This window comes from Protopterus annectens, chromosome 14.part0 (genome assembly GCF_019279795.1).
Source record: "Protopterus annectens isolate FY-2018-M chromosome 14.part0, PAN1.0, whole genome shotgun sequence".
NCBI lineage: Eukaryota > Metazoa > Chordata > Ceratodontiformes > Protopteridae > Protopterus > Protopterus annectens.
Window position 1 is genome coordinate 982,436,352 of NC_056748.1, and position 24,931 is coordinate 982,461,282.

At 35.9% G+C, this 24,931-nt stretch overlaps 1 protein-coding gene across 3 annotated transcripts in view; it reads left to right on the forward strand.

Moving 5' to 3' along the window:
- VSTM4 (V-set and transmembrane domain containing 4) overlaps window positions 1-24,931 on the forward strand; it is an 815,453-nt gene that overhangs the window by 622,213 nt on the left and 168,309 nt on the right. The window contains exon 5 of one of the 3 annotated variants that reach the window (XM_044056773.1): window positions 23,311-23,364. The exons of 1 other annotated variant lie outside the window; for it this stretch is intronic. In XM_044056773.1, coding sequence (XP_043912708.1) covers window positions 23,311-23,364 — 54 coding nt within the window. The remainder of the gene's footprint in view (window positions 1-23,310; window positions 23,365-24,931) is intronic. One more of the 3 variants, XM_044056774.1, reaches the window with a different exon arrangement.

Genomic DNA, 24,931 nt, shown 5'->3' on the forward strand with positions numbered 1-24,931 from the left:
CACTGGGCAACATAGAGCTGCACTTGTGTGCTAATACATGTCCGTAGGGCTGTATTGTGGTTCTACAGGCATACACTTGCTGTAAACATGATCATACTGGTCACATGCATTATTCTCATCCTTATGTATATGACTGTCACCATCATGGAAGAGTACAGATTGTGCACATGCAGTGATTCACGGACGAGGTGCTAAATGGCTTCATTAGTATAATCACCTCACTAAATATCTCTGACTAATGAAATATAAAGCATTGATGCGATTTTTGCACAACAGTTAGAAACATATAATTGTGAAACAGAGGAAGTTCATTATGGATTTTGAAGATTCTGAACTTCTCAGACTTAAGGAAGTAGTCCTGTCTTGTAATGCACTTCAGCAATGACAACAACCACTGTGGCAGAGATCAGTGATGGTGAAACATATGTTGTGGTGTATGCATAACTGGGAACCTATGACACTAACATGGCACTTTAAGAAATGTATGTGACTGGAAAGATGCAAACTGTGAACATTAGAAACCATGGAAAGTGCATGCCAAAAGAAGAATGAAGTTTCACAGCCATATATTTTGAGGTACAACTATACTAGGTAAAAGGAGGTGATACCTGTGCACATCACTAACTGCAGTTAATAATCACATGAATGGTGGGGTTATGACTATAGGTATATACATTGCAAATCATATTATGAGCACCCACTGGCTGACATGTTTTACCTACAGGTGTGCAGGTACTGTAATGGCTACCTGAGACAGACAAATCCTTGAAAAGTTAACTAGCCAAGGCTGTTGTAGCAAGCCTCCAATACACCTGCCATGTACCTCCTGGGCAAAGGAACTACAGATATGCATAATCAAGGCAAGATTTAGCAGGGAGTGATGCAAGATGTGAATGTTATGGATGGCCATAATAGGTCTATACAACAGGTGTAACACAGAGTTATTAATATGATACTCCGTGCAAAGGACAATGCAATGCAAAAGAAATTGCAAAAGACAAGTCCACCACAAAGGCTGAGTCACTAACAGTGAAGCAGCTCATGAATAATTAGGTGTTTTTAGTGTCACTTGCCTGACCGGGAAGCAACCCCTGAAACTAGGGGTGGCTTGCATGAGTGTGATGGATCAACCTTGTATATGTCAGTGTGGGAAGCACGAGGTTACTAGTGCCCATTGCAGTACACTTGTGAATGGCTGACTCCATGTTTGAAAGGAATGACAATCAAGGCACATATAAATATTTGTAATTCTAGGCACCTCTGGTCTGCAGCTACAACAACCTGCATGACAAGATGACAAGGTATGTCTGTTAATGTGCATTATGCCTGTTTATTCAGAAGTACCAGTATGTATGCCATGGGGGATAAGAAGACATGTGTGGGCTGAAAATAGTAATGTGTGTGTGTTCCACCTTTCACATGTTTTTCTGGTGGAGGGTTCGGTACAAAAGTACAACACATACCTCATGCCAGCATGGCATCTTTGGCTGACAATGACTGTAATGTGTAAGTGGCACAGTCCAAAGATACTGTGACAATGTTTACATCACTGTAAGTTACCCTATCCACCATTACAAAGTCCACTGTAGAGGTACAATCTGAGAAAATGGACTCACCAGTGCATTATGGACATCCTGTACCTGACAGTGCCTCAGAAGATCCACTTGTGTACTTAGTCCACACAACATCTGACATGCACACCACTTTTAAAATGTGCATAGCCAAACAGTACAAAAACATTGGGGGCTATATACTACCATGAATCCAGGTCCCTGGTACAGCCACACTTGGCATTAACCTGCAGATGTGCACTTCTGCGATCCAGGGACAGGCATCTATTAACAATAGAAACAATACTGTAGAGATGATGGGTGTGGCCTGTAGCTTTTAGGATGACACAAACCTACTACACAGTGTTGTTGTGTTCACTGGTAGCAAATGGTGCCACCAAGAGATACCTTGCAACTGAAATAAAGTCAACCTCCACAGGCCAAGTCATCCTTCAGTTCATGACAGCTGCTAGTGCTCAGATTCAATACCTAGGACACCTCACCAGACTGCTCACACATAGTCCGTAGATCTTTCCCTTTGCCTGTCAGGCAGCATAACTCCACCTTTGTTGGCTATAATCCCAGGCTCCAGTTAGCCATACATAACATGTCTCTACCATGTTCACCACTCATGAACCTACTCCATAGTATAGTTTTGCAGTCAACTGCCACTATGGTTCCCCCCCCCATCCCAGAGGTGTGCAAGTGATGATGATGACTATGTACTGCCACCTCCTAACCTTTGTGGGTATCGTAATGTTTGATGTACAGGGTGGTCAATCCATGCACTTTCCCACACACCCTTGGTGCGATACTGCATGGGTCTTTACATTTGATATTATCTGTATCATGACCCATAGTTGTGAACCAGACACTGCCTCTCTGCAAGTGTTGCCATGTTTTTTTCACCTGACTCATATGCACACTGTGCTGTTGACCTCCTGTTGCTGATATTTGACTGCTGCAGAATGTTCTGCAAAGATTTTCATGTGCTGGACTAGCTGTTACCACAATGCTATGTTGTACAGTATGACGTGCACATGGAAAATCTTGTAGATGTCTAGACTGGATTACAATCTTCCTCCTGAGATGTCTAGGCTTTGTAAGTGTCCTTTATGCAGTTCAAATGCACAGTCCACTATGTTTCACACTTCTGTGTGAGCTATATTTTAAGGTATTTCTTAAATGATCTGGGTGGTTGATTATGGGGGTGTCATGAACAAAGGACCTAAGATGTATCCAGCATTACCTGCAATAAGCAACATATATGCAGCACACTCCCGACTTACATGGTAATTGTGTGTATAGACGTGTGTATTTAGCATGTGTGTGCATAGATGAAGCAGATGACCATCTGGGGATTCCAACAGCAAAAGCTTTGGTAAACATTGGAGGTATGGCAAATGTATGAATCATGTGAAATGTCCAGGTGGGCAAATGATAAATAATGCCATTGGCATTACAGACTACCTCACAGTTTGGGGGATTAGAAGCTGTTACTGTTGATAAATCTTACTCTCTCTGGAGCAGATGAGGTCTTGATGGCAACATTTGTGTGCAACCTATTACTCCCAGAATGACAGAAAAACAGGCTATTTTGTAAAATGACCTCCTGGTAATTTTTCTCTCCTCTGTTGTCCTGGAAGCCAGATATTTTCTTCCACATGCTGCAGCATAGTGTAGAAAATAACTGTAAGATTTGCAAGGTGGATACATACACTATCTATAGCATGTCCCCCATAGGTCAATGGAAAGTCCCTATAGCTAAGACAGTTAAACCTGTTCATATCTTTGTTTCCACAGGAATGGACATAACATGTGTGTCAGCTAGGTTCCTTGAAGCCTCACTGTCTACAAGAAAATGGTCCACAGCATACTGTTTTTTTTATGAGGTTCTATATTAGGCACTGTCTGTACCTCCTCCACTGGCACAGACAGCCATAATATGCCACACAGTGGGCACTCGCTCTGATGTCTAAAACTAACAAATGATACTGGGACATTGCTGCCACTGCCACTTGTAACATTACTCCCATCATACATTCCACGAATCATAGCGCTCATATCAGGCATGTACCAATGCATTTTTTTAATTTGTCTACTATTATTTGTGTCATAATTTATACACTACATGTGGCTCATTTTCATGGCTGTCCTCGTTTACATGTCATTATCCAGTCATTAGCATGTGTTGCATATAGCGCTATTTGGATCCTTGTACAACCATGCTATCTGGAACTTAGAACTGTGCACATCCTGCACACAGCCTCTACTCAGTTAATTTCTGCTGCACAATATGCTACATGTCTATGAATACCTGCTAATATATGTGCAGCAAAACATGTTTTGGTCAGCTATTTAAAAGTCTGCTGGAAGTTTCAAAATACCACAGTCCAGAATTACTATACAATACCCATATGACCCTGACTTGGTCATATACATTTGAGCTGCTACCTGTAAATGTTTTGGTACTTATGTATTATTGCAACCACATTCCAATGCCACCATAGCGGAAACAAAGGCAAAAAATAACTGCAAATGCCTGAAAACTGTTGAAACAGAGCTACTTTATGGCATAGTATAGCTTCAGATTGTCGCGGAAATAAGGTAATGGTTGAATGTTTTTACTGGACACATATCTACACGTGTAGATGCAACAAAAGCCTTTTGATTAGGGCAAGGTTGTCATTGAAATTGAGGTGCAGGCATTTACTTTCCATTACTTCCTAGTCCTAAAATGTGTAATTTCTCAACATTCTATATTTTAGATATTAAATGGCTCTTCAATGCTTGTTCTGCTCAGCAAGAGTTATGGTCCATATTTAGTGCTGGTCTACAAAAATAAATGAACCAATGGTCATTTTGCAAAGAGAAACAATGTAGCATAAATTATAATGGTAAAAAACATTATTTTTACCACAGAGTAGAAGAGTAGAAGAGTAAACTCCACCCACTACTATGATGTCACATGAGTGCAATAAAGGTGAAATCGGAGGATAATTTTTAAAGTGTCAGAGTAGTTGTGCTTTTGCATTCTATGATTCCTTGTTTAGCAGTGTGTGATGCAGGCATGTAGTACAGTTCTGGTTAATGCATGCAGTCAGACTAAGAAGCTATATTGAAGATGGTATAAATGCAGCTTGCTGCCTACTGCATTAGGTATATCTACAGTTTTACTTGCAACTCAAGAAATGTATACATAACTCACAACCACTTAGCACAACAAATCCAGATTAAGCCACAAAAAAATGGGAGGACAAAGGCTCAAAATTTGAGACCGGTTTTAAATATTGCTCTTACAAACTTAGAAAGCTGCTACAATAATGTGCAACACTGAAAAGCAATTAGCCATTCTCCATACTTGTTCTCAGCCTGACTATTCCTGATCTTTAAAACCAAAAAGAGCACTAAACGTTGTGAGTCCTCAGTATTAATTTTATTGCAAAATGGTAAGCGCTTTCATCAATACCAGTTGACTTCCTCAGAACACTCCAAAAATACAAAAATGGAGTTTAAATATTACAAAGTCAGTGGTAATTGGTTAAATCTTCCACCTATGATTTGATGAAAATAACCCAAATTCATGAATATTAAGCACTGTTCATGAATATTAAGTATATCATTTTGTTAAAAACACAACTCTAAAACACATAGTTTATACATTATTGTAATAACATTTTGTTCACCAAAGTTATTCTTCACAGTATGAAATTTAATCATCATATTTAATATTTCATGTATTACCTAAACAGAATACCTTAAAAAATATTTAAAAAAATTTTGTATATAAATTAAACCTGCCCTGCTTTTTCTCTTAATATTGGCAGGATGGTTAGATGATCATTTAACCCTAGAAAAAAGTTGGCAGCCAATCTTAATTGCCATAATAGTTCTGTTTTACTAAGAACATTTTGCCAATCTTCTCCTCTTGCTTCAATAATGACAATATCAAGAATAGCAAATTTAAAACCACAAAAGTCAGCACATTGCAAACTGTGTTTAAATAAAGCATTAGCTTCCTTATTGTTTTTTATATCATAGAGATGTTCATAAATCCTGGTTTTGAACAATCTCTTAGTTTTTCCAACATAAAAAGATGTACACGTATTACACCTAGCAATGTACACCAGTTTGATTGAAAAACAGTTGCCCCTTCTCAAAAACAGTGTTTTTATTTTTATTGGCTAGGGAAATAGAGCTTCCCTGTAAAATATAGGAGCAATAGGGGCATCTACCACAAGGTCTGCTCCCATTAAAATTTCCCTGTTCACCTTTGGTTGCAATTCTTCTTTCCAAAACCGACTTTAAATCGGGTCCTATTTTGGTGGAAAACATAGGTTTCTCACCTAATACTTGAAAAACTTCAGAGTTAGTTTTAAAAATACTCCAGTTTTTGTAAAGTATTTCTTTAACTCCATGATACAAGGGGCTATATTGTACAACACAGGCCTGTTGAAAATCAGTTTTACTCTCACTATTAAGAGCTTCACCAGGACTATTGATTTTGTTGAGTCCTTTTCCCAAAAGCGGTGTATACCTTCTACCCCACTCATCCAACACCCCTTTTAAAATAGTATCAATAAATTCACCAGGGTAACCTCTTTCTAGGAACATATCCTTTAAATATATAAAATCATTGATTACATCCTTTTTTAAGGATGTCATCCTGGCTACCCTGATGGCCTGACCTTTAATAATACTCTTCTTTTGAAATAGGGGGTGATGGCTGTGAAAATGCAAATAACTATTACAAAAAGTCTTTTTACGATAAATTCTGGAAACAAATTACTCATGGTCCTTTAATATCTTAGTATCCAAATAGTTAATTTATTGTTCATGATACTCAAAAGTGAATTTCAAAATATTAGTAGTTCCATTCAGGTATTGGATAAAAGATGGAATAGACTCAGGGGTTCCTTTCCATAAAATAAAAATATCATCCAAGAACCTGTTATAAAAAGAATATTAGAAAAAACTCACTTTTGAAAACAAACTCTCTTTCCCATCCTAGCAAGACTAAATTTGCATAAACAGGGGCACAAGCGGCCCCCATTGCCACACCCTTCACCTGTTGAAATTACTCTCCCTCAAAGTAAAGGTAATTGTTTTCCAAAATAAGACTCATTAATTAACATATTAAATTAATCTCATCAGAGGGTAGATAAGAACATGTAAAGAGAACTTCTTCAAAAAAAGCTAACCCGTCCTGTTTAGGAATACAGGAAAACAAATCCTGACCATCAGTGGTGAGAAAAATACTATCAGGACACCATAAATCACTTTTTAATTGACCAAGGAAATCCCAGGAATCCTTTACCAAGTGTGAGGACCCCTCTACAACATGATTCACCTTTTTATCTATGTATACAGCCAAATTGTGTATTTTGGAACTTCCAGCTGCCACAATTGGCCTAAAAGTTGGTGTTTCAATACTCTTGTGCACTTTCGGAATACCAAAAATGACAGGAATTTTAGGATGTATATTCAAAAGGAAATCATAATCTTCTTTAGAAATCCTCTGGTCCATAACACATTCATACAAAAAATTGTCCACCCTTTGGTAAGAAATATGTATTTCATTTTTGGAACACCAGGAATAATTTTCAACATTAAACAAAATGGCCTGCATAGTATTAGTATAATCTTCTAAATTATATAGTATAATGCCTCCACCTTTATCCGGGATCATAATACATATACTTCTATCCTCTCTCAAATCCTTTAATAAACATCTTTCTTTACTATTGAGATTAGAAAATACTCTCCTTTTCTCACCCCACATTTTATACATATCTTCTTTGACAACTTTCTCAAAAATAGCTTTTATGGGATGGAGAGGAGGATTAAATACACTGCTCTTTCTAAGCATATTAGCAGAATTATTAGTTGGTTTGTTCCCATCTTTATTTTGAAACATCAATTTTAAGTTCAAGTTTCTCAAATAAAGTTGTACATCCACCAATACTTCTGCTATATCTGGAATTTTAGTGGGTACAAATTTAAACCCCTTGGAAAATAAAGTGAAGAACTCTTCAGAAATAGTCCTGTCAGTATAATTATAAATATTAAAGCCATTAAAACTGTGTCGTATATTACCAACTTGGTTCTTAGAATCTGGAACTAATGTTTCTACCATCTGGGGAATCCCTTCTGTTGTTGTACTACCTTGCTGTAGGTATTGTACATCTCTTGTTTCTGACTGGCTATTCTTTCTGAGCATCTGGGGAGTGGAAAATCCTGATACTCAGAAAAATTGTCCCTCTCTTCCTCTATAGAATATTCACCCTCACCTACCAACTCCAAATCTGCATTGTCCCTGTTACCCTTGCCATGGTGTGATGAAGGTTCATAGGTATTTATTGTGTCATCACTAAAAAACAATTTGTCAATAGGGTACACTTTATATTGCTTATACTATTTACAATCTTTATCTAACTTTTTAACTTTCTTGTTGAAAATATTATCACATTTCTTCTCAACCCTATTAATGACTTTATAATAAAATCTCTCATACTGTGAGAATAATAAATCATTTAAAATCATGTCATTTAAAACATCAACTTCTTCTGAAGTCTCTTTTCCATCTGTTCATAATAAAATATACTTTTAGTCAACAATTCAAACCCCCAATTATCAAACATTTTCATAAAATCTTCAATAATATCTGAATCATAATGTAACCCAAAGGGAAATTTGAACACTCTTAACCCCTGTGGAACCACTTTCATCTTTAAACATTCATTCCGGTAACAAATCTCCATTTGGCACATTTTGAACTTCAATAATTTTTTCTCGAAGGAATAAATCATGTCCTTTAAGGTCCTAAATCTAAAAGAATAAGTGTCCTTGGTATTAGATGTCTCTGTTACTTGTTTAGGTCCTTGAAAAACAAAATGCTTCTTGACTCATGCGCCATAATGCTTTTTAACTTCATTCGTAGAAGGACTTCATTATTACAAACAGTTCTTTGACAAGTACATTGAGAGACATTAATCCCACACCGCTGTGCATTTTTCCTCCCACTTTTGTTATAAACTATCCCAGTCTCAATAGTTTAAACAATAGTACCTGTTTTAGTATTTTCACATTGGCGGGCTTGCATATCATTTGAAATAGCGTCAACGTCATTGCCAAAATAAACCACACAGTTCTTTTTAGAAATACTCCTAGAATGGTTGGCAGCAATGCTACCAACAGGATGGGCTGCATTAACACCATCGCAAGGAAAATGCTGTTCAGGTTCGCCATGATGGACCTGAACTGTCATAGTGATGTCACCACGCTTCTTCAAACTGCAGGAAGATTAATTAAAACCACAATTTGATTCTTCATTACCAGGACAACCACTGCCCCTCATTTGTCCTTTGTTCACATTAGAACACCCAGAATCACAGCTACGTTGTTGAGAAAGTAGCTCAATAAGGCGAGTGAGTTCACCCTTCAACTCAGCCATGTCTTTTTTTATTACCAAAAGTTCAGCTTGCTGCCCAGAATCGAGTATGGGTGAAAACTTCAAAGCTTCTGGAGACTCCATAACAACCAAGCACCACAAAAGAAACAATAAAACCAAAATAGTGTGGTGCAATAGTGCTCAAATAAAACACTAAAACCAAAAAGAGCACTAAACATAGTGAGTCTTCAGTATTAATTTTATTGCAAAATGTTAAGTGCTTTTGTCAATACCAGTTGATTTCCTCAGAACACTCCAAAAATACAAAAATTTAGTTTAAATCGTACAAACCCAGTGGTAATTGGTTAAATCTTCCACCAATGATTTGATGAAAATAACCCCAATTCATGAATATTAAGCACTGTTCATGAATGTTAAGTATACCATTTTGTTAAAAACACAACTCTAAAACACATAGTTTATACATTATTGTAATATTTTGTTCACCAAAGTTATTCTTCACAGTATGAAATTTAATCATAATAATATTTAGAGAAAAAGCAGGGCAGGTTTAATTTATATACAAAGTCTTTTTAAATTTTTTTAAAGTATTCTGTTTAGGTAATACATGAAATATTAAATATGATGATTAAATTTCATACTGTGAAGAATAACTTTGGTGAACAAAATGTTATTACAATAATGTATAAACTATGTGTTTTAGAGTTGTGTTTTTAACAAAATGGTATACTTAATATTCATGAACAGTGCTTAATATTCATGAATTGGGGTTATTTTCGTCAAATCATTGGTGGAAGATTTAACCAACTGCCACTGGGTTTATACTATTTAAACTAAATTTTTGTATTTTTGGAGTGTTCTGAGGAAGTCAACTGGTATTGACGAAAGCACTTACCATTTTGAAATAAAATTAATACTGGGGACTCACAACGTTTAGTGCTCTTTTTGGTTTTAGTGTTTTATTTGAGCACTATTGCACCACTCTGTTTTGGTTTTATTGTTTCTTTTGTGGTGCTTGGTTGTTATGGAGTCTCCAGAAGCTTTGAACTTTTCACCCATACTCAATTCTGGGCAGCAAGCTGACCTTTTGGTAATAAAAAAAGACGTGGCTGAGTTGAAGGGTGAACTCACTTGCCTTATTGAGCTACTTTCTCAACAATGTAGCTGTGATTCTGGGTATTCTAATGTGAACAAAGGACAAATGAGGGGCAATGGTTGTCCTGGTAATGAAGAATCCAATTGTGGTTTTAATTCGTCTTCCTGCAGTTTGAAGAAGCGTGGTGACATCACTACGACAGTTCAGGTCCATCATGGCGAACCTGAACAGCGTTTTCCTTGCGATGGTGTTAATGCAGCCCATCCTGTTGGTAGCATTGCTGCCAACCATTCTAGGAGTATTTCTAAAAAGAACTGTGTGGTTTATTTTGGAAATGACGTTGACGCTATTTCAAATGATATGCAAGCCCGCAATACTATGCGGGCCATTTTGTTTAATGTTGAAAATTATTCTCAGTGTTCCAAAAATGAAATACATATTTCTTACAGTTTTTGTATGAATATGTTATGCACCAGAAGATTTCTAAAGAAGATTATTATTTCCTTTTGAATATACATCCTAAAATTCCTGTAATTTTCAGTATTCCGAAAGTGCACAAGAGTATTGAAACACCAACTTTTAGGTTGATTGTGGCAGCTGGAGGTTCCAAAATACACAGTTTGGCTGTATACATAGATAAAAAGATGAAGCATGTTGTAGAGGGGTCCTCACCCTTGGTAAAGGATTCCTGGGATTTCCTTGGTCAATTAAAAAGTGATTTATGGTCTCCTGATAGTATTTTTCTCACCACAGATGTTCAGGATTTGTTTTCCTGTATTCCTAAACAGGATGGGTTAGCTTTTTTTGAAGAAGTACTCTTCACCTGTTCTTATCTACCTTCTGGATGAGATTAATTTAATATGTGAATTAATGAGTCTTATTTTGGAAAAAAATTACCTCTACTTTGAGGGAGAGTATTTTCAACAGGTGAAGGGTGTGGCAATGGGGGTCGCTTGTGCCCCTGTTTATGCACATTTAGTCTTGCTAGGATGGGAAAGAGAGTTTGTTTTCAAAAGTGAGTTTTTTTCTAATATTCTTTTTTATAACAGTTTCTTGGATCATATTTTTATTTTATGGAAAGGAACCCCTGAGTCTATTCCATCTTTTATCCAATACCTGAATGGAACTACTAATTTTCTGAAATTTACTTTTGAGTATCATGAACAAGAAATTAACTATTTGGATACTAAGATATTAAAGGACCATGAGAAATTTGTTTCCAGAATTTATCGTAAAAAGACTTTTTGTAATAGTTATTTGTATTTTCACAGCCATCACCCCCTATTTCAAAAGAAGAGTATTATTAAAGGTCAGGCCATCAGGGTAGCCAGGATGACATCCTTAAAAAAGGATGTAGTCAATGAATTTATAAATTTAAAGGATATGTTTCTAACAAGAGGTTACCATGCTGAATTTATTGATACTATTTTAAAAGGGGTGTTGGATGAGTGGGGTAGAAGGTATACACCGCTTTTGGGAAAAGGACTCAACAAAATCAATAGTCCTGGTGAAGCTTTTAATAGTGAGAGTAAAACTGATTTTCAACAGGCCTGTGTTGTACAATATAGCCCCTTGTATCATGGAGTTAAAGAGATACTTTACAAAAACTGGAGTATTTTTAAAACTAACTCTGACGTTTTTCAGGTATTAGGTGAGAAACCTGTGTTTTCCACCAAAATAGGACCCAATTTAAAGTCGGTTTTGGAAAGAAGAATTGCAACCAAAGGTGAACAGAGAAATTTTAATGGGAGCAGACCTTGTGGTAGATGCCCCTATTGTTCCTATATTTTACAGGAAAGCTCTATTTCCCTAGCCAATAAAAATAAAAACGCTGTGTTTTTGAGAAGGGGCAACTGTTTTTCAATCAAACTGGTGTACATTGCTAGGTGTAATACCTGTACATCTTTTTATGTTGGAAAAACTGATAGATTGTTCAAAACCAGGATTTATGAACATCTCTATGATATAAAAAACAATAAGGAAGCTAATGCTTTATTTAAACACAGTTTACAATGTGCTGACTTTTGTGGTTTTAAATTTGCTATTCTTGATATTGTCCATATTGAAGCAAGAGGAGGAGACTGGCAAAATGTTCTTATTAAAAAGAATTATTATGGCAATTAAGATTGGGTGCCATCTTTTTTCCAGGGTTAAATGATCATCTAACCATCCTGCCAGTATTAAGAGAAAAAGCAGGGCAGGTTTAATTTATATACGAAGTCTTTTTAAAAGATTTTTTTAAGGGATTCTGTTTAGGTAATACATGAAATATTAAATATGATGATTAAATTTCATACTGTGAAGAATAACTTTGGTGAACAAAATGTTATTTCAATAATGTATAAACTATGTGTTTTAGAGTTGGGTTTTTAACAAAATGGTATACTTAATATTCATGAACACTGCTTAATATTCATGAATTGGGGTTATTTTCATCAAATCATTGGTGGAAGATTTAACCAATTACCACTGGGTTTGTACTATTTAAACTAAATTTTTATATTTTGGAGTGTTCTGAGAAAGTCAACTGGTACTGACAAAAGCGCTTAACATTTTGCAATAAAATTAATACTGAGGACTCACAACGTTCCGTGCTCGTTTTGGTTTTAGTGTTTTATTTGAGCACTATTCCACCACTCTATTTTGGTTTTATTATTCCTGATCTTTGACTGCATTTGATTTTGAAATGGAAACATCTTTATTTAGCTTTAGTGCTTGTTTAACTTGCTGTTCTCTGCCTGACTATTGCAATCCTTGTCATACTTTTAAACCTGGCAGCTTCTGAGTTGTCTGCCCCTACTATAAATATGGTTTTGGGCACTCCTCCCAATCCTGTTTCATCAGCTCATTCTACTGAGCACTGAGAAAACATCTGGAAAGCCCATTCCCCTTAGTCTTTTAAACTTGAATTATCTTCTGTTTCCTCCCTTCCCACTTACTAAAACATGCACTTTATTCAGCTGCTTTTACTGTATCAATGTTTCTTCCTACTTTGTTACCTTATTTAGCTTTTTGCTGCATGTACTTAAAGCGTTCATTTGCATTTAATCTGCTGCATTTATTACTGCTTGTTAGTAGCCTGATTAAATTGTAACTGTTATTCTAAGCCTCCTAGTTTTATTTTTAAGCACTTGGGCTTCAAACTAGTTATCTTATATAAGGAAGGCTTGTGGTATACACTCTTGTGGCAGGAGAGGTAGCTCACACTCTTTTGAGCTGGGAATTGCTGGATGAAGGCCTATTGTGTTTGTTATTCTAAAAGTGTCTTAGTTTTGATTTAAGCACTTGGGCTCCAGGACAGTTTATTTATTTATTTATTTTATTTATTTTACATTTGTTGACTGGGCTAGTCTAACTGGATATATGTCCATTTTCAGTAGAGGCCCGGGGAGAAAAGCTCCAACCAGTTACAGAGACAAATGTACAATATTACAGTAGACATATTCACAATATAAATTAGTAACATACAGGAAAATGACATGAGATAAAAATACTTTGTTAAAAACCCTAAAGAAAGTAGATGTGTTTAACTTTTTTTTTTTTTTTTTTTAGAAGATGAGGGAAGGTAAGATTAGGGGGTGGATGCTATAGTAGAAAGAGCATTAGGAACCAAATTGTGTTGTAAATGTTTGTATATTGGGTGTAATCAGTCAGGGTTGGAGCAGGGACAAAGCCAGTGGTTCTTTAGATATTCTTTAAGATGCTTTTTGAATAGTTGAGTGGAAGCAAGTGAGGTAAGTTCAGTTGGAAGTTGATTCCAACTTTTCCCACTGTGTTGGTGAAGAGTGAGTCCCTGCTTTGTTGTTTGATTTGACAGTAGACACTAGGAGTTTGTTTGCTGAGCGAAGTGTAGAGAGATTTTAGTAGGGGGTGATCAAATTAGTGAGGACTGGTGTATTGTTGGGGTGATAGAGGATTTTTTGGGTTATAGCAAGTTGCTGATAGAGAAGCTTATTATGCAGTTCAAGCCATCCCAGTTGTTTGAGGTTTTTGCAATGGTGAGTTCTATAGGGGGAACAGGTAGCAAATCTAGCTATGTTATTATAACAGGAGGACAGTTTATTAATGTTATTTCTAGATAGATTAGTATAAATTGGAGAAGCATAAAAGAGGGTAGAGGAAAGGTGGGTCTGAGCAAGAGTAAGTCTTGCTGGGGGGGTGAGGAAAGGGTTTGATTCTATAGAGTGATCCTAATTTTTTGTTGACAGTTTTTATTGTTGAGTTAATATGGTCGTCAAAGCTAAGGTGTTGTCAATTGTAACTCCCAGTAAGCGGGTTGTGGTATCAGGGACTATATTAGTGCCATTGTTGGAGGTTACTATGAAGTTTGGGGGAGTTGACTTAAGAGCAGGAGCAAAGAGTAGCAGTTTTGTTTTTTTGGGGTTCAGAAGGAGGCGGTGTTGCATGAACCACTTTTCAACACTGTTTAATACTGTTTGGGTCTGGAGTTGGAGAGAGTTTATGGATTTGGCAGTGCAAATTAATGTTGAGTCGTCTGCATATTGGATGCAAGTGGCTTGTGGAATATTGGTATGTAGGTTGTTAATAAATAGTGAGAAGAGAAGAGGACCTAAAATAGAGCCTTGAGGTACTCCTATGTTCACAGGGAGGGAAGAAGAGAGAGTATTATTCCAAAGGACTGCCTGCTGTCTGTTTTCAAGATAGGATTTAAACCAAAGAATTGATTGTGAGTCAAGTGAATGGGCTTTCAGGGTTTCAGTGAGTAAGTTGTGGTTCACCATGTCGAAGGCCTTTGAAAGGTCTATAAATAGAGCAGAAGAGAAAATATTGTTGTGACGATTTTCATTAATAGAGTTAGCAAATGATAGTAGGGTGGTTGTTGTGCTGTGGAATGGTCTAAAACCATGTCGGCAGTTGGCAAGTAGATTATTATGGATAAGGTGGTTTAGTAGTTGTTTGTGTTTCCATGTAAAAATGTTGTGTCTGTAATTACATTAGTGACCAACAGTCATAATGAAAACATACAGACTGGCTAATTTTACACACTTTTTTTATGCCGATGTGATACCACAACAATAATAATATACCTGGCCACATCTTATTCTTATGTATATTATGTGGGTATGACAACACAATTGAGCTCAAAAAAGTGAAGCATACAATGAACCACCTATGACATGAAAAAAAAATATTAATAATGCATTAGCCAGACCATTGCACATATTTAAATTTAGGGTCTTACAGAGACTTCATCCCAATAGAAGAGAGTAGGTGCTAGACAAAATGGATACTATTGCTCAAACACATAGACGAGCCAGGTCTCTGGCGATCATCAAGTATTAGACCAGCTTTATAGACTTAGGGATTGAATTGAATTTTATGTTAGGAATATATAGACAAGCTGATGATTATATATAATAGGGCATATATATATATGTATTTATAACTGTATTGCTCAGGGAACACATAGAGCCAGGTCTAAATACAGCTTATCAGTATTAGACCAGCTTTTATAGACTTAGGGATTGAATTGAATTGTTAGAATATATATATACACAGAACAAGCTGATGAGATATAAGATAGGAGCATATAATTTTGTATTTGTTTTATTTAATTAGATTAATGTTAACTATTTACATTTTGAACATTTTAATATAAATGGATTGAACTATGGCTTTAAATATTGTATTTAGCCAAAAAAAAATGCATTTGGGAGATATGTATACATATATAGATAATGAACTCTAGTTGTTTGTGTATACATTTTTCCATTATTTTAGCAATTGGTGAGAGTAAGGCTATTGGCCTAAAATTTGATAGTTCAGTAGATGTGCCACCTTTGTGTAGGGGGATGATATGGGAAACTTTCCATATGGATGGGATTTTACTTTCAGAGATAGTTCTGTTTATAAGGATGGAGATGGGGTAGGCAATGGATTTAGCTGCTAGTTGCAGGAATTCTGCTGGAAGGCAATCAGCAGAAGGGGTGCAGGGTCTAAGTTTTTGGAGGAGTTTAGAAATGATGGATGTAGGAACAGGTTGTATATGAAAAGTGGGAATTGTAGGATTAGGGTTGTTTAGAGGCGATGCGGTGTTAGGAGGTATTGAGTTGGCAAGGGTTAGAATGGCTTCAGTAAAGTAGTTATTGAAAGCATTTGGAATCAGGTTGGGGTTATTTTACATTAAGACAGTTTGTGGTCTATACTGTTCTGGCAGGAGACAATAGCCCACACCCTTCTGAGCTGGGAATTGCTGGTTGAAGTCTTATTGTGCCTGTTATCCTAAAAGTGTATTAGTTCTGGTTTAAGCACTTGGGCGCCAAATCAGTTATTTTACATTAGGAAGTTTTATGGTCTACACTCTTGTGGCATTACTGTTTAGAAAGATTTTTAACTACTAGATCATCTTGTTTGCTTATAGCTGAGTGTTGCTCATTAAGTTTATTGTCTTACTGACTTTTTCAATATTTACGTTTTCTGTACTCCTCCCTAATAGATCAGTAGCCATGGATATGCACTTCCTGACTCTCTCTCTCTGTCACCAGTCTGGTTGAGATGGGTATTCTTTTTTTTTTTTCAAAACAGGTTTATTGTTTTAACATATAAGAGAAATATCATAACAATTTTATACAAGTAATTAAAAATAGGTATTATTATAATATTCAACAAAACAACTAAAGTATTTACAAAGACATCCACTACAATCAGATCAATTAATTAAACTAAAATACCGTGCTATTGAAATTAGAATTTTTTTAACAAATTTTGTAAATTATCCCATACAATATAATATGATGTTTTTCTAGTTGTTCTCATTCTAATTGTGCTTATTTCCATATGGCACATTATATTCATAACATTTTTAAATTCATTGAGCGAAGGAGGTGTATCTGAAATCCAATCTCTAGTTATTATTTTCCTGGCCACTGCTAGGATAGACCATAACAAGGGAAGCTTAATCTTTTAACACATTGAGGTACAGGTGTGTTGAATAATATAAGAGACTTAGAAATAATGAAATTATCTGTAAAAGAGCCTGCAAAATTCATTAATTGACTTCCAGTATTCTTTCAACTTCATACAGTCATAAAACATATGAGCCCAGTCAGCATTAATTTCTACATTACATCTCTTACATAGATTATCTTTATTATTTATTTTATTCATCATCAAAGGTGTATAAAAAGATCTATGTAAAAATTTCCATGTATAAAGTCTCCAGACAATGGAAGATGTAGTTCTATAAGCAGATTCCAATATATATTGTTTATCTTGTTGAGTTGGTGGGTCCCCATTAATACAGGTGAAATAATTCCAGTATGAATCTACACTGTAAAAAGTTTCTTGTCTGATAATTTTATGTATATATGAAAGTTTACCTTTATCAGAAACTTTATGCTGTAAATTTAATATCAAGTAATCAATCAGTTTTGGAATAGATTCTTTAACTGTTATAGACATTAGATCTATTCTATCAATGAGATGTTGTCTAAAGATCTGAACCTCTAACCAGCAAATTTCTCTTAGATCAAATTCTTGTTTTAAGAAATCTAGATTTTTAACTTTATTATCAGATATCAGCTGATACCAGTACTTTAGATCATTATCTATAGCTAAATGAGCTCCTTCAGAAGTAGATGACATAAGCATAGCCTGAGTATACATTATAGGGAATACAATAAAATTCCATTCCCTATACTTAGTGTGCATGAATATAAAGTTACGATAACTAATAATAATATTTAATGGGTAACAAACCATATGTTTAGGTGTAATAGGTGAAGTACAAAATTCCTTTAGCAACCACAACATGGAGTTATTTACAATCATATTTTTATGTGTTAAGGAGATTTTCATGAAGTGCATACTAATTAGCTCCCAATAATCTTTCCATTTTGCGATATATGACTGATCTATTAATAAAGTAATAACTTTTATAATAGAAGAGATAATATATAAATTAAAGTCTGGAAAAGAAATACCCCCTTGAGACCAGCTATTAGTATGTTTCTTTAATGCAATCCTAGGTCTATTAGGTGCCCATAAGAAATTTAACATTAGTGTATTCAGTTTCTTGATAATTATTTTTGTAGGTGAAAGTATTATTGATTGTATTAAGTATAAAATCTTGGGGAATATTATCATTTTAATAATTGTAAGTCTCTCCTCCATAGTAAAAACATATTATTCCAGGTATTAAAAAGATTTTGTATATTAAGAAAACAGGTATTATAGTTATTATATATAATAGATTTAATATCTTTAGATAGTATTATACCTAAATAAGTTATCTGACCTGAATTGGGTACATATTTAGTAAAATCACTAATGAGAATATTTTTTCGTGTATATATAGGTAGTATTTTAGTTTTTTCTTCATTGAATATTAAACCAGAAATACTTTTAAAATTCATCATTTTATCAAATAAAGGCTGCATAGAAGAATTAGATCCTGCTGATGTAATTAGAACATCATCTGCAAAAAGTTGAATTTTTGATGTTGTATTTTCGTCTATTTCAAAACCCTCTATGTCAGTACTTTTTCTAATCAAATTAGCCCAAGGCTCCATTACTAAAGTGAATAATAGTGGAGAAAGTGGACATCCTTGCTTATTACCTTTAAGAATGGGTATTTTTTGTGAAACATATGTTCCTACCTTAATATAAGCCAGCGTTCCTTTGTATAAATGCTCAATTAAATTTACAAATGCATCAGAGAAGTTTGTGCATTTCAGTAAGGTAAACAGATAGTCCCAACTTACTGAATCAAATGCTGAACCTATATCAAGACTAATAAGTGTTAAATCTTTCTTTTTCCTATTTGCAAAATCAATTAATGTTAAAGTTCTTCTTATATTATCAAAAGTATTTCTATTTACAATGAAGCCCGTCTGATCTATATCTATAATGCCGGGGATGATTGTCTTCAATCTATCAGCAAAAATACTCATAAACATTTTATAATCAAAATTAAGTAATGAGATGGGTCGATATGAAGAACATTGGATCTTTATTAGGTTTTAAAATTGGTGAAATAAATGTATATTGCCAAGATGGGGGGGGGTTATTAACTCAGTTTGGGCCAAAATAAAAACCTTATGTATTAATGAATATGTAGTTTTAGAAAGGATTTTATATATCTCTGGTATAATACCATCATTACCCGGTGCTTTGTTTGATTTAAGCTTATTTATTTGTGTAATAACTTCTGTATATGAAATACTCTTGTCCAATAGTTTAATCTGTTGTTTATTAAGCTTTTTATTCATGTTTGTGGTTATAAACTCCTTTATTTTATCTTTAGGTTCCATGTTAATGTTGTTATCCCTGAGAGATGGGTATTCTGAGGCATCGTAGCAGTTGCCTTGTGCACACTGATAACCCACTTATTCTTAATGAAACAGATACAGAATAAGAAAGGTGTAAATGCACATTAACACTGGAGGCAAAACTCTTTCATACAATCAAAACTGATTCTATATAGGCTGTCAGTGGCACTTGCACCACACCTACTGCACAAGTAAAGACCCTATACATAAAACTACTTATGCTGAGGTACCTTCCTAAAACACTAAGACCTGCTGCACAGTAAAATCAAAGAAAGGGTCCTCATCCGTCACATAAATACTCTGTTAAAACACCACCTGCAGCTACACATAGTAACACTGTATCCAATGCCACCATTGCTAAGCCCTTAAAGAAAACCAACATACAGCCAAATTTCCTTGTAATTGGTGATTCTATAGTAAGGCACACAGATTTCCCTCCTCACCAGACTAAGTATAGAGAGTCACAGTTAGCTGCCTTTCCAGGGCTAGGATCCATTAGGTCACACAGGCACTTAGGTCATTGAACCGCAGGTACCAGAATGACTCTGTCATAGTCGATGTGGGTGTTAATGACCTGAGACATACCTCCCTTGACTATCTGAAGCAAGACATGATTGAGTTCACTGATTATGTGTCTCAGGCTGGTATGAGCCTAGCACTGAGTAGCGTATTACCGTCTCCAAGGATGATGCCATGTTACCAACAGAAAATGATTGATTTTAATAATTGGCTTAGCTTCTAGTGTCAATCCGGGGGGGGGGGGGTACAATATTTGATGGCCTGGGATGACATTGTTGACAGAACATGCAGCTTTGCCAGGGATGGTCTACACTTATCCCTTCTAGGCTTTTGCATATTGGCAAAGACCTTTTCCCCCTCCACAGTCCTTTTTGTAGGCAATTCCAAACTGATAAACCTACCCACTTAACTGAACACATGAAGGAATATCTGAAGGTGGTACTGCTCAATTCTAGAAGTCTTAACAAGAAACTCCACTCCCTGCAAGCCTTCTTCTCCCTGGAGAGTCTAGGCATCTGTGTAGTAATGGAGACATAGTTTAACGTCACTGAAAGTAATATTAGACTGCCTTTCAAACCTTTAAACAAGCTACTGCACAGGAGGGAACTAAAGGTGGAGGAGACTCAGTGTATATTAAAAACAATCTCGCATCCAAACTAGTTAAAGTGTATGACCCACTGGAACTCATACATGTGCAACTCACCATAAACAGGGCATTGTACCATATCCTTGCAACCTACAGGTCCCCCACCATGTCCCAGGAAACCCATACTACCAATCTCAATCTAAAATAGTCCCTCACTATTCAACCCAATACAATATTCATGGTTGATCTCAACTACCCCTCAAGTCCTATAGCACTTCTAATGCACAAGCCCAATGATTCCTACACTTTGTTAATATCAACATCCTGGAACACTTGGTCTATTCTCCTACCAGGGGTACAGACATCCTTATCCTTGTACTCACGAGCATGGGGGATGGGTGTTCCTCATCTTCGCTTATCAGATCTGACCATAATTTAGTATTACTTGAAATAAAAATTAAATCCAGGGATCCAGCAAAACCAAAAACCTTTAGCAACTATTCCAAGGCTAACCTCTCTCTACTAAGCAACACCTTGGTTAAATTCCAAACACCCCAAATCTAGTAAACACTATAGCAAACACTGAGCTATTTGCAAAATCTCTGTACAGCCATATTGTTATCTGTACAGAGCAAGCTGTACCCATTCGTATTAAGATAAGACAAACTCAAAAGACAAGCCACCCTGGTGGAATCACAATATCAATTGGTTATACAACAAAAGAAAAAAAGTCTTGGCCAAGAGTAGGAGGAACAAATCCATACATATTAAAAGTTCTCTGACTAATCTAAATAGGCAGCTAAGAGGGTTAATTAATACTTCAAAGGTTAAACTTGAAGAAAAAAATAGCTTCACAGGCAAAGAACAACCACATAGCTTTCTACAGTTATGTCTGTAACATCAGAGGAAATACACAACAATGCAGAGAACTTTTTGAAAATGACAACAGCCACATTGAACTGGAGGCTATTGCCAACCTTTTGGCTTACAGTTTCAGCTCAAATCCCCCCCCCCCCCAATTTCCATCTATTAGTTTAAAGGAAGTAACACATAAATCAATCCCTCCAACCATTACTAGGGAACAGGTCATCAATTCACTTTCCAAGGTCAAAAACATTGCATTGATGGGCCCCGATAACATCCCAGGATGTTTAATAAATAGCATGAAACATGACCTCTGTGGTCCACTTGAATAATTTTTCAACTGGAGCCTTCAGTCAGGTTTGGTCAGCAAGGAATGGAAGATGGCTACAGTCATTCCCCTGCACAAAGGAGATCCAACCACTGCTCCAGGTAACTACAGGCCCGTAAGTCTTTCCAGCCTTATATGTAAGGCCATGGAAAGAATCATCATGGACATTATAAATGAGGACATACTTAACTGGCAAACTTTGGATACATCACAATTTGGCTTTGTTAAAGGAAAGTCATTTCTATTAAATCTGGTGGACTTCTTTGAGAGGGTCACCAAAGCACTGGAAAAAGTTAAGACTATGCAAACAGCTTACCTGGACCTGGCCAAGGCTTTTGATACAATACCCCACTCAGACACTATACACAAGCTCACTAATTTAGGTATTAACCCTTTTATCACCTGCTGGCTAGCCAAATGGCTCCTGATAGGACCAAGGAGGTCAAAATAAGTGAGACCACCTCCACCAGGAGGCAAGTCAGTAGTGGAGTCCACCAGGGCACAGTACTGGGCCCACTCGTTTTTGGCATCTGTTTCTCTGAAATGGAAGCAAATGCTGAAAGTTTATGGCTGACTAATTCTATGAAAATGCTTGTAAGCTGATGGTTATCATCGCCTCCCCTGCAGACACTAGCATTCTTCAAGAAGTTCTATCTCTGACTAACAAATGGTGCCAAAGACATGGTCTTAAACTCAATGCTAAGAAATGCATAAGTCTACCCATTGGGAAGTCAACCATCCCAGCTAATTACTGTGTTGATAATACACCCCTAAGAGTCGACCCATTGGTCAGAGATCCAAGTATGCACATAGACAATGGTCTTAACTTCGACTACTATGTATCCACAGTGGTGAGGAAATCCTTTTATGTTGCTTAACTTATAAGAAAAGGGCATGGCATCTAGGTCCAAAGAGGTCACTATCCCACTACTCCACCCTTATCAGACCAATCATAGAGTACAATGCTCCCTCTGTTTTGTACCTGACCAGGCATATGCAGCAACTAAAGCAGCCTCAGAGGTTCTTTACAAAAAGAATACAAGGTGTAACAAACATGCCTTATGCAGAACACCTTAAAGCTTTTTCCCGCTTCTTAGATTGCTGAGGGGTGATCTATGCCTGGCTTACAAGGCATCCACAAACCCCACACTTATGAATCTCCTACATATTCATAAGTCAAAGAGTAGCAAAAATACAAGGTCTAGGGACCTGAATTTAGTCTGTGACGTAAATGGGACATGCTGGACAGACAGATATCTGTCCCAGAGGCTGCCCTTCTTACGGAACAGGGTTCCTATTCATGTGAAGCTGAGTTCATCTATTACATTTCTAGAAAGATCCATAAAAAGTCAACAGTTGATTCATATACTGCCATGAAGAAAATGGCTATGTAAATTATTAGTGCAGCTGACATATGACTTAATACATCACAATGTGAAAATATCAAAATACCAGAAGACTTTATCAACTAACAATAAAAGTGAATTTAAGGTGTAATCTGTTTATCTGCGAACAATGTTTGTGAAGTAGTTTTTCAAAGATATCATAATGACAACAGATGGGACATACATAAATATTATGAAACTGTGCCTCTACAGCCAAATATTCTGTTGAAATCCATTGAACCTTATTTGTCAAGTTTCTAATATTCAGTCAATTGTTTCAGCAGCAAGATGTGACTTCAGTCAGAAAATGAATCTTCACAATGGAGCTTGTTCAGGTGAGTCCATGTGTGGAATATCTGACAAAGTAAGGATTAGCTAATACTGTGAATCAATACATTGTGACTGTTGCCTTAGCAGCTTTTAAATAATTATTCCAAGTGTAAAAAGACGTAAATAAGGGTATGTGGATCAAACCCATCAGATGCACCAGTTGAGTTTATACTAGTCAGGACGCCAATGGAATAATGTCTTTGCTGCAGAGTTTACATCAGCTGTATCTGATGTCCAGATCCTACAGTTCTTTTTTCGCACATTTGTATGCACCATAAGTACCGTAGAATGTGTTTGAAAAAGAAACAGCACACAGTGTTCTAAGTTAAAATAAATTGGTTTTATTTGTTAATGTATTCTTGCATGTTTGGTTTTGAGAAATTATCATGAGAAGTTTTGAAAATAGTAGAAAAAAACAAAGCTCTGGAACTATGAGCAGCTGTACTGTAATCTTTATTGCAAGTAAAGCTTTCGCAAACAGAAAAACTGCTTCTTCAGGCATCAAGACACAAATATAATGAAAGCCTTTTTATAGCAAACAAATTAAATCAATCATTAAGTATGTAAATTCTTTTAAAAGCATCTAAAACTTTAATAAATTATTTTAAAACAAGAAAAATATCTGTGTATATGAGGAAGTCTTTCGGCTTTTCCTGGTTAGGGGTCGCCACAGCGGAACTCCGGTCCGCTAATGATTGGCAGTGGATTTTTACGGTGCCAAGTTGTCAGCCCCGACACCCAACATTCAAAGAAGGCACCCTCATTCACGCACGCATCTACCTGCATGTCTTTAAACGTCACTTGACCACGGGGAGGACATGCAGACTCCACAAAGAAAAATATCTGTGTATATATTATGTTTAACTAATTTTGTTTCACAATTCTTTAAAAATTGGTTTTAGGCTGAATATATCATTCAGTCCCGGTGAGCATTGAGCATTAAAATGTAAAATCCATTTGCTTTCTTCCTTTTCAGTCATATTCTTCTTATCCCCTCCTCTAATGTATGTTGGGACTATATATAAAATTGAAAATTTAAAAGTGTGACTTGTGTCTGTATTTAATATATGTCTATAAAGGGCATTACTTGATGTTTTCTTCTTGATTTCTGATAGGTGACAACAGATTCTTTGACTTTCTGGTTAGTTTTTCTTACATAAAAAGCAGGGCATCTGCAACACTTAGACATATATACTATGTCCTTGCTATCACAATTTCTATAAGCCTGTATATAAAATATATTAACTGTTAGAGGATGTATAAATGTTTTCTGTTTGTATACGTACTTACAGAAAGTGCAGTTATTGCACATAAGTGTTCCTATTTTGTCGATTATTGATCCTATCAATTTTATTTGTTCTTTATAGCAAAGTCTATTCTTTAAAGTAGCATCTCTTTTGTAGCTAAATGTAGGCCTGCTTCATAAACCTCTTTCACCTCTGGGACTTGAGACAACATTGGCCAATATTTCTTAATGAATTTCATTTATGAAGTTGTAAAAAAGAAACCTAAGGACACTAGCTGCAGATATATTCTCACATATGATCATCGGGCCAGAAATATTAAACAAAT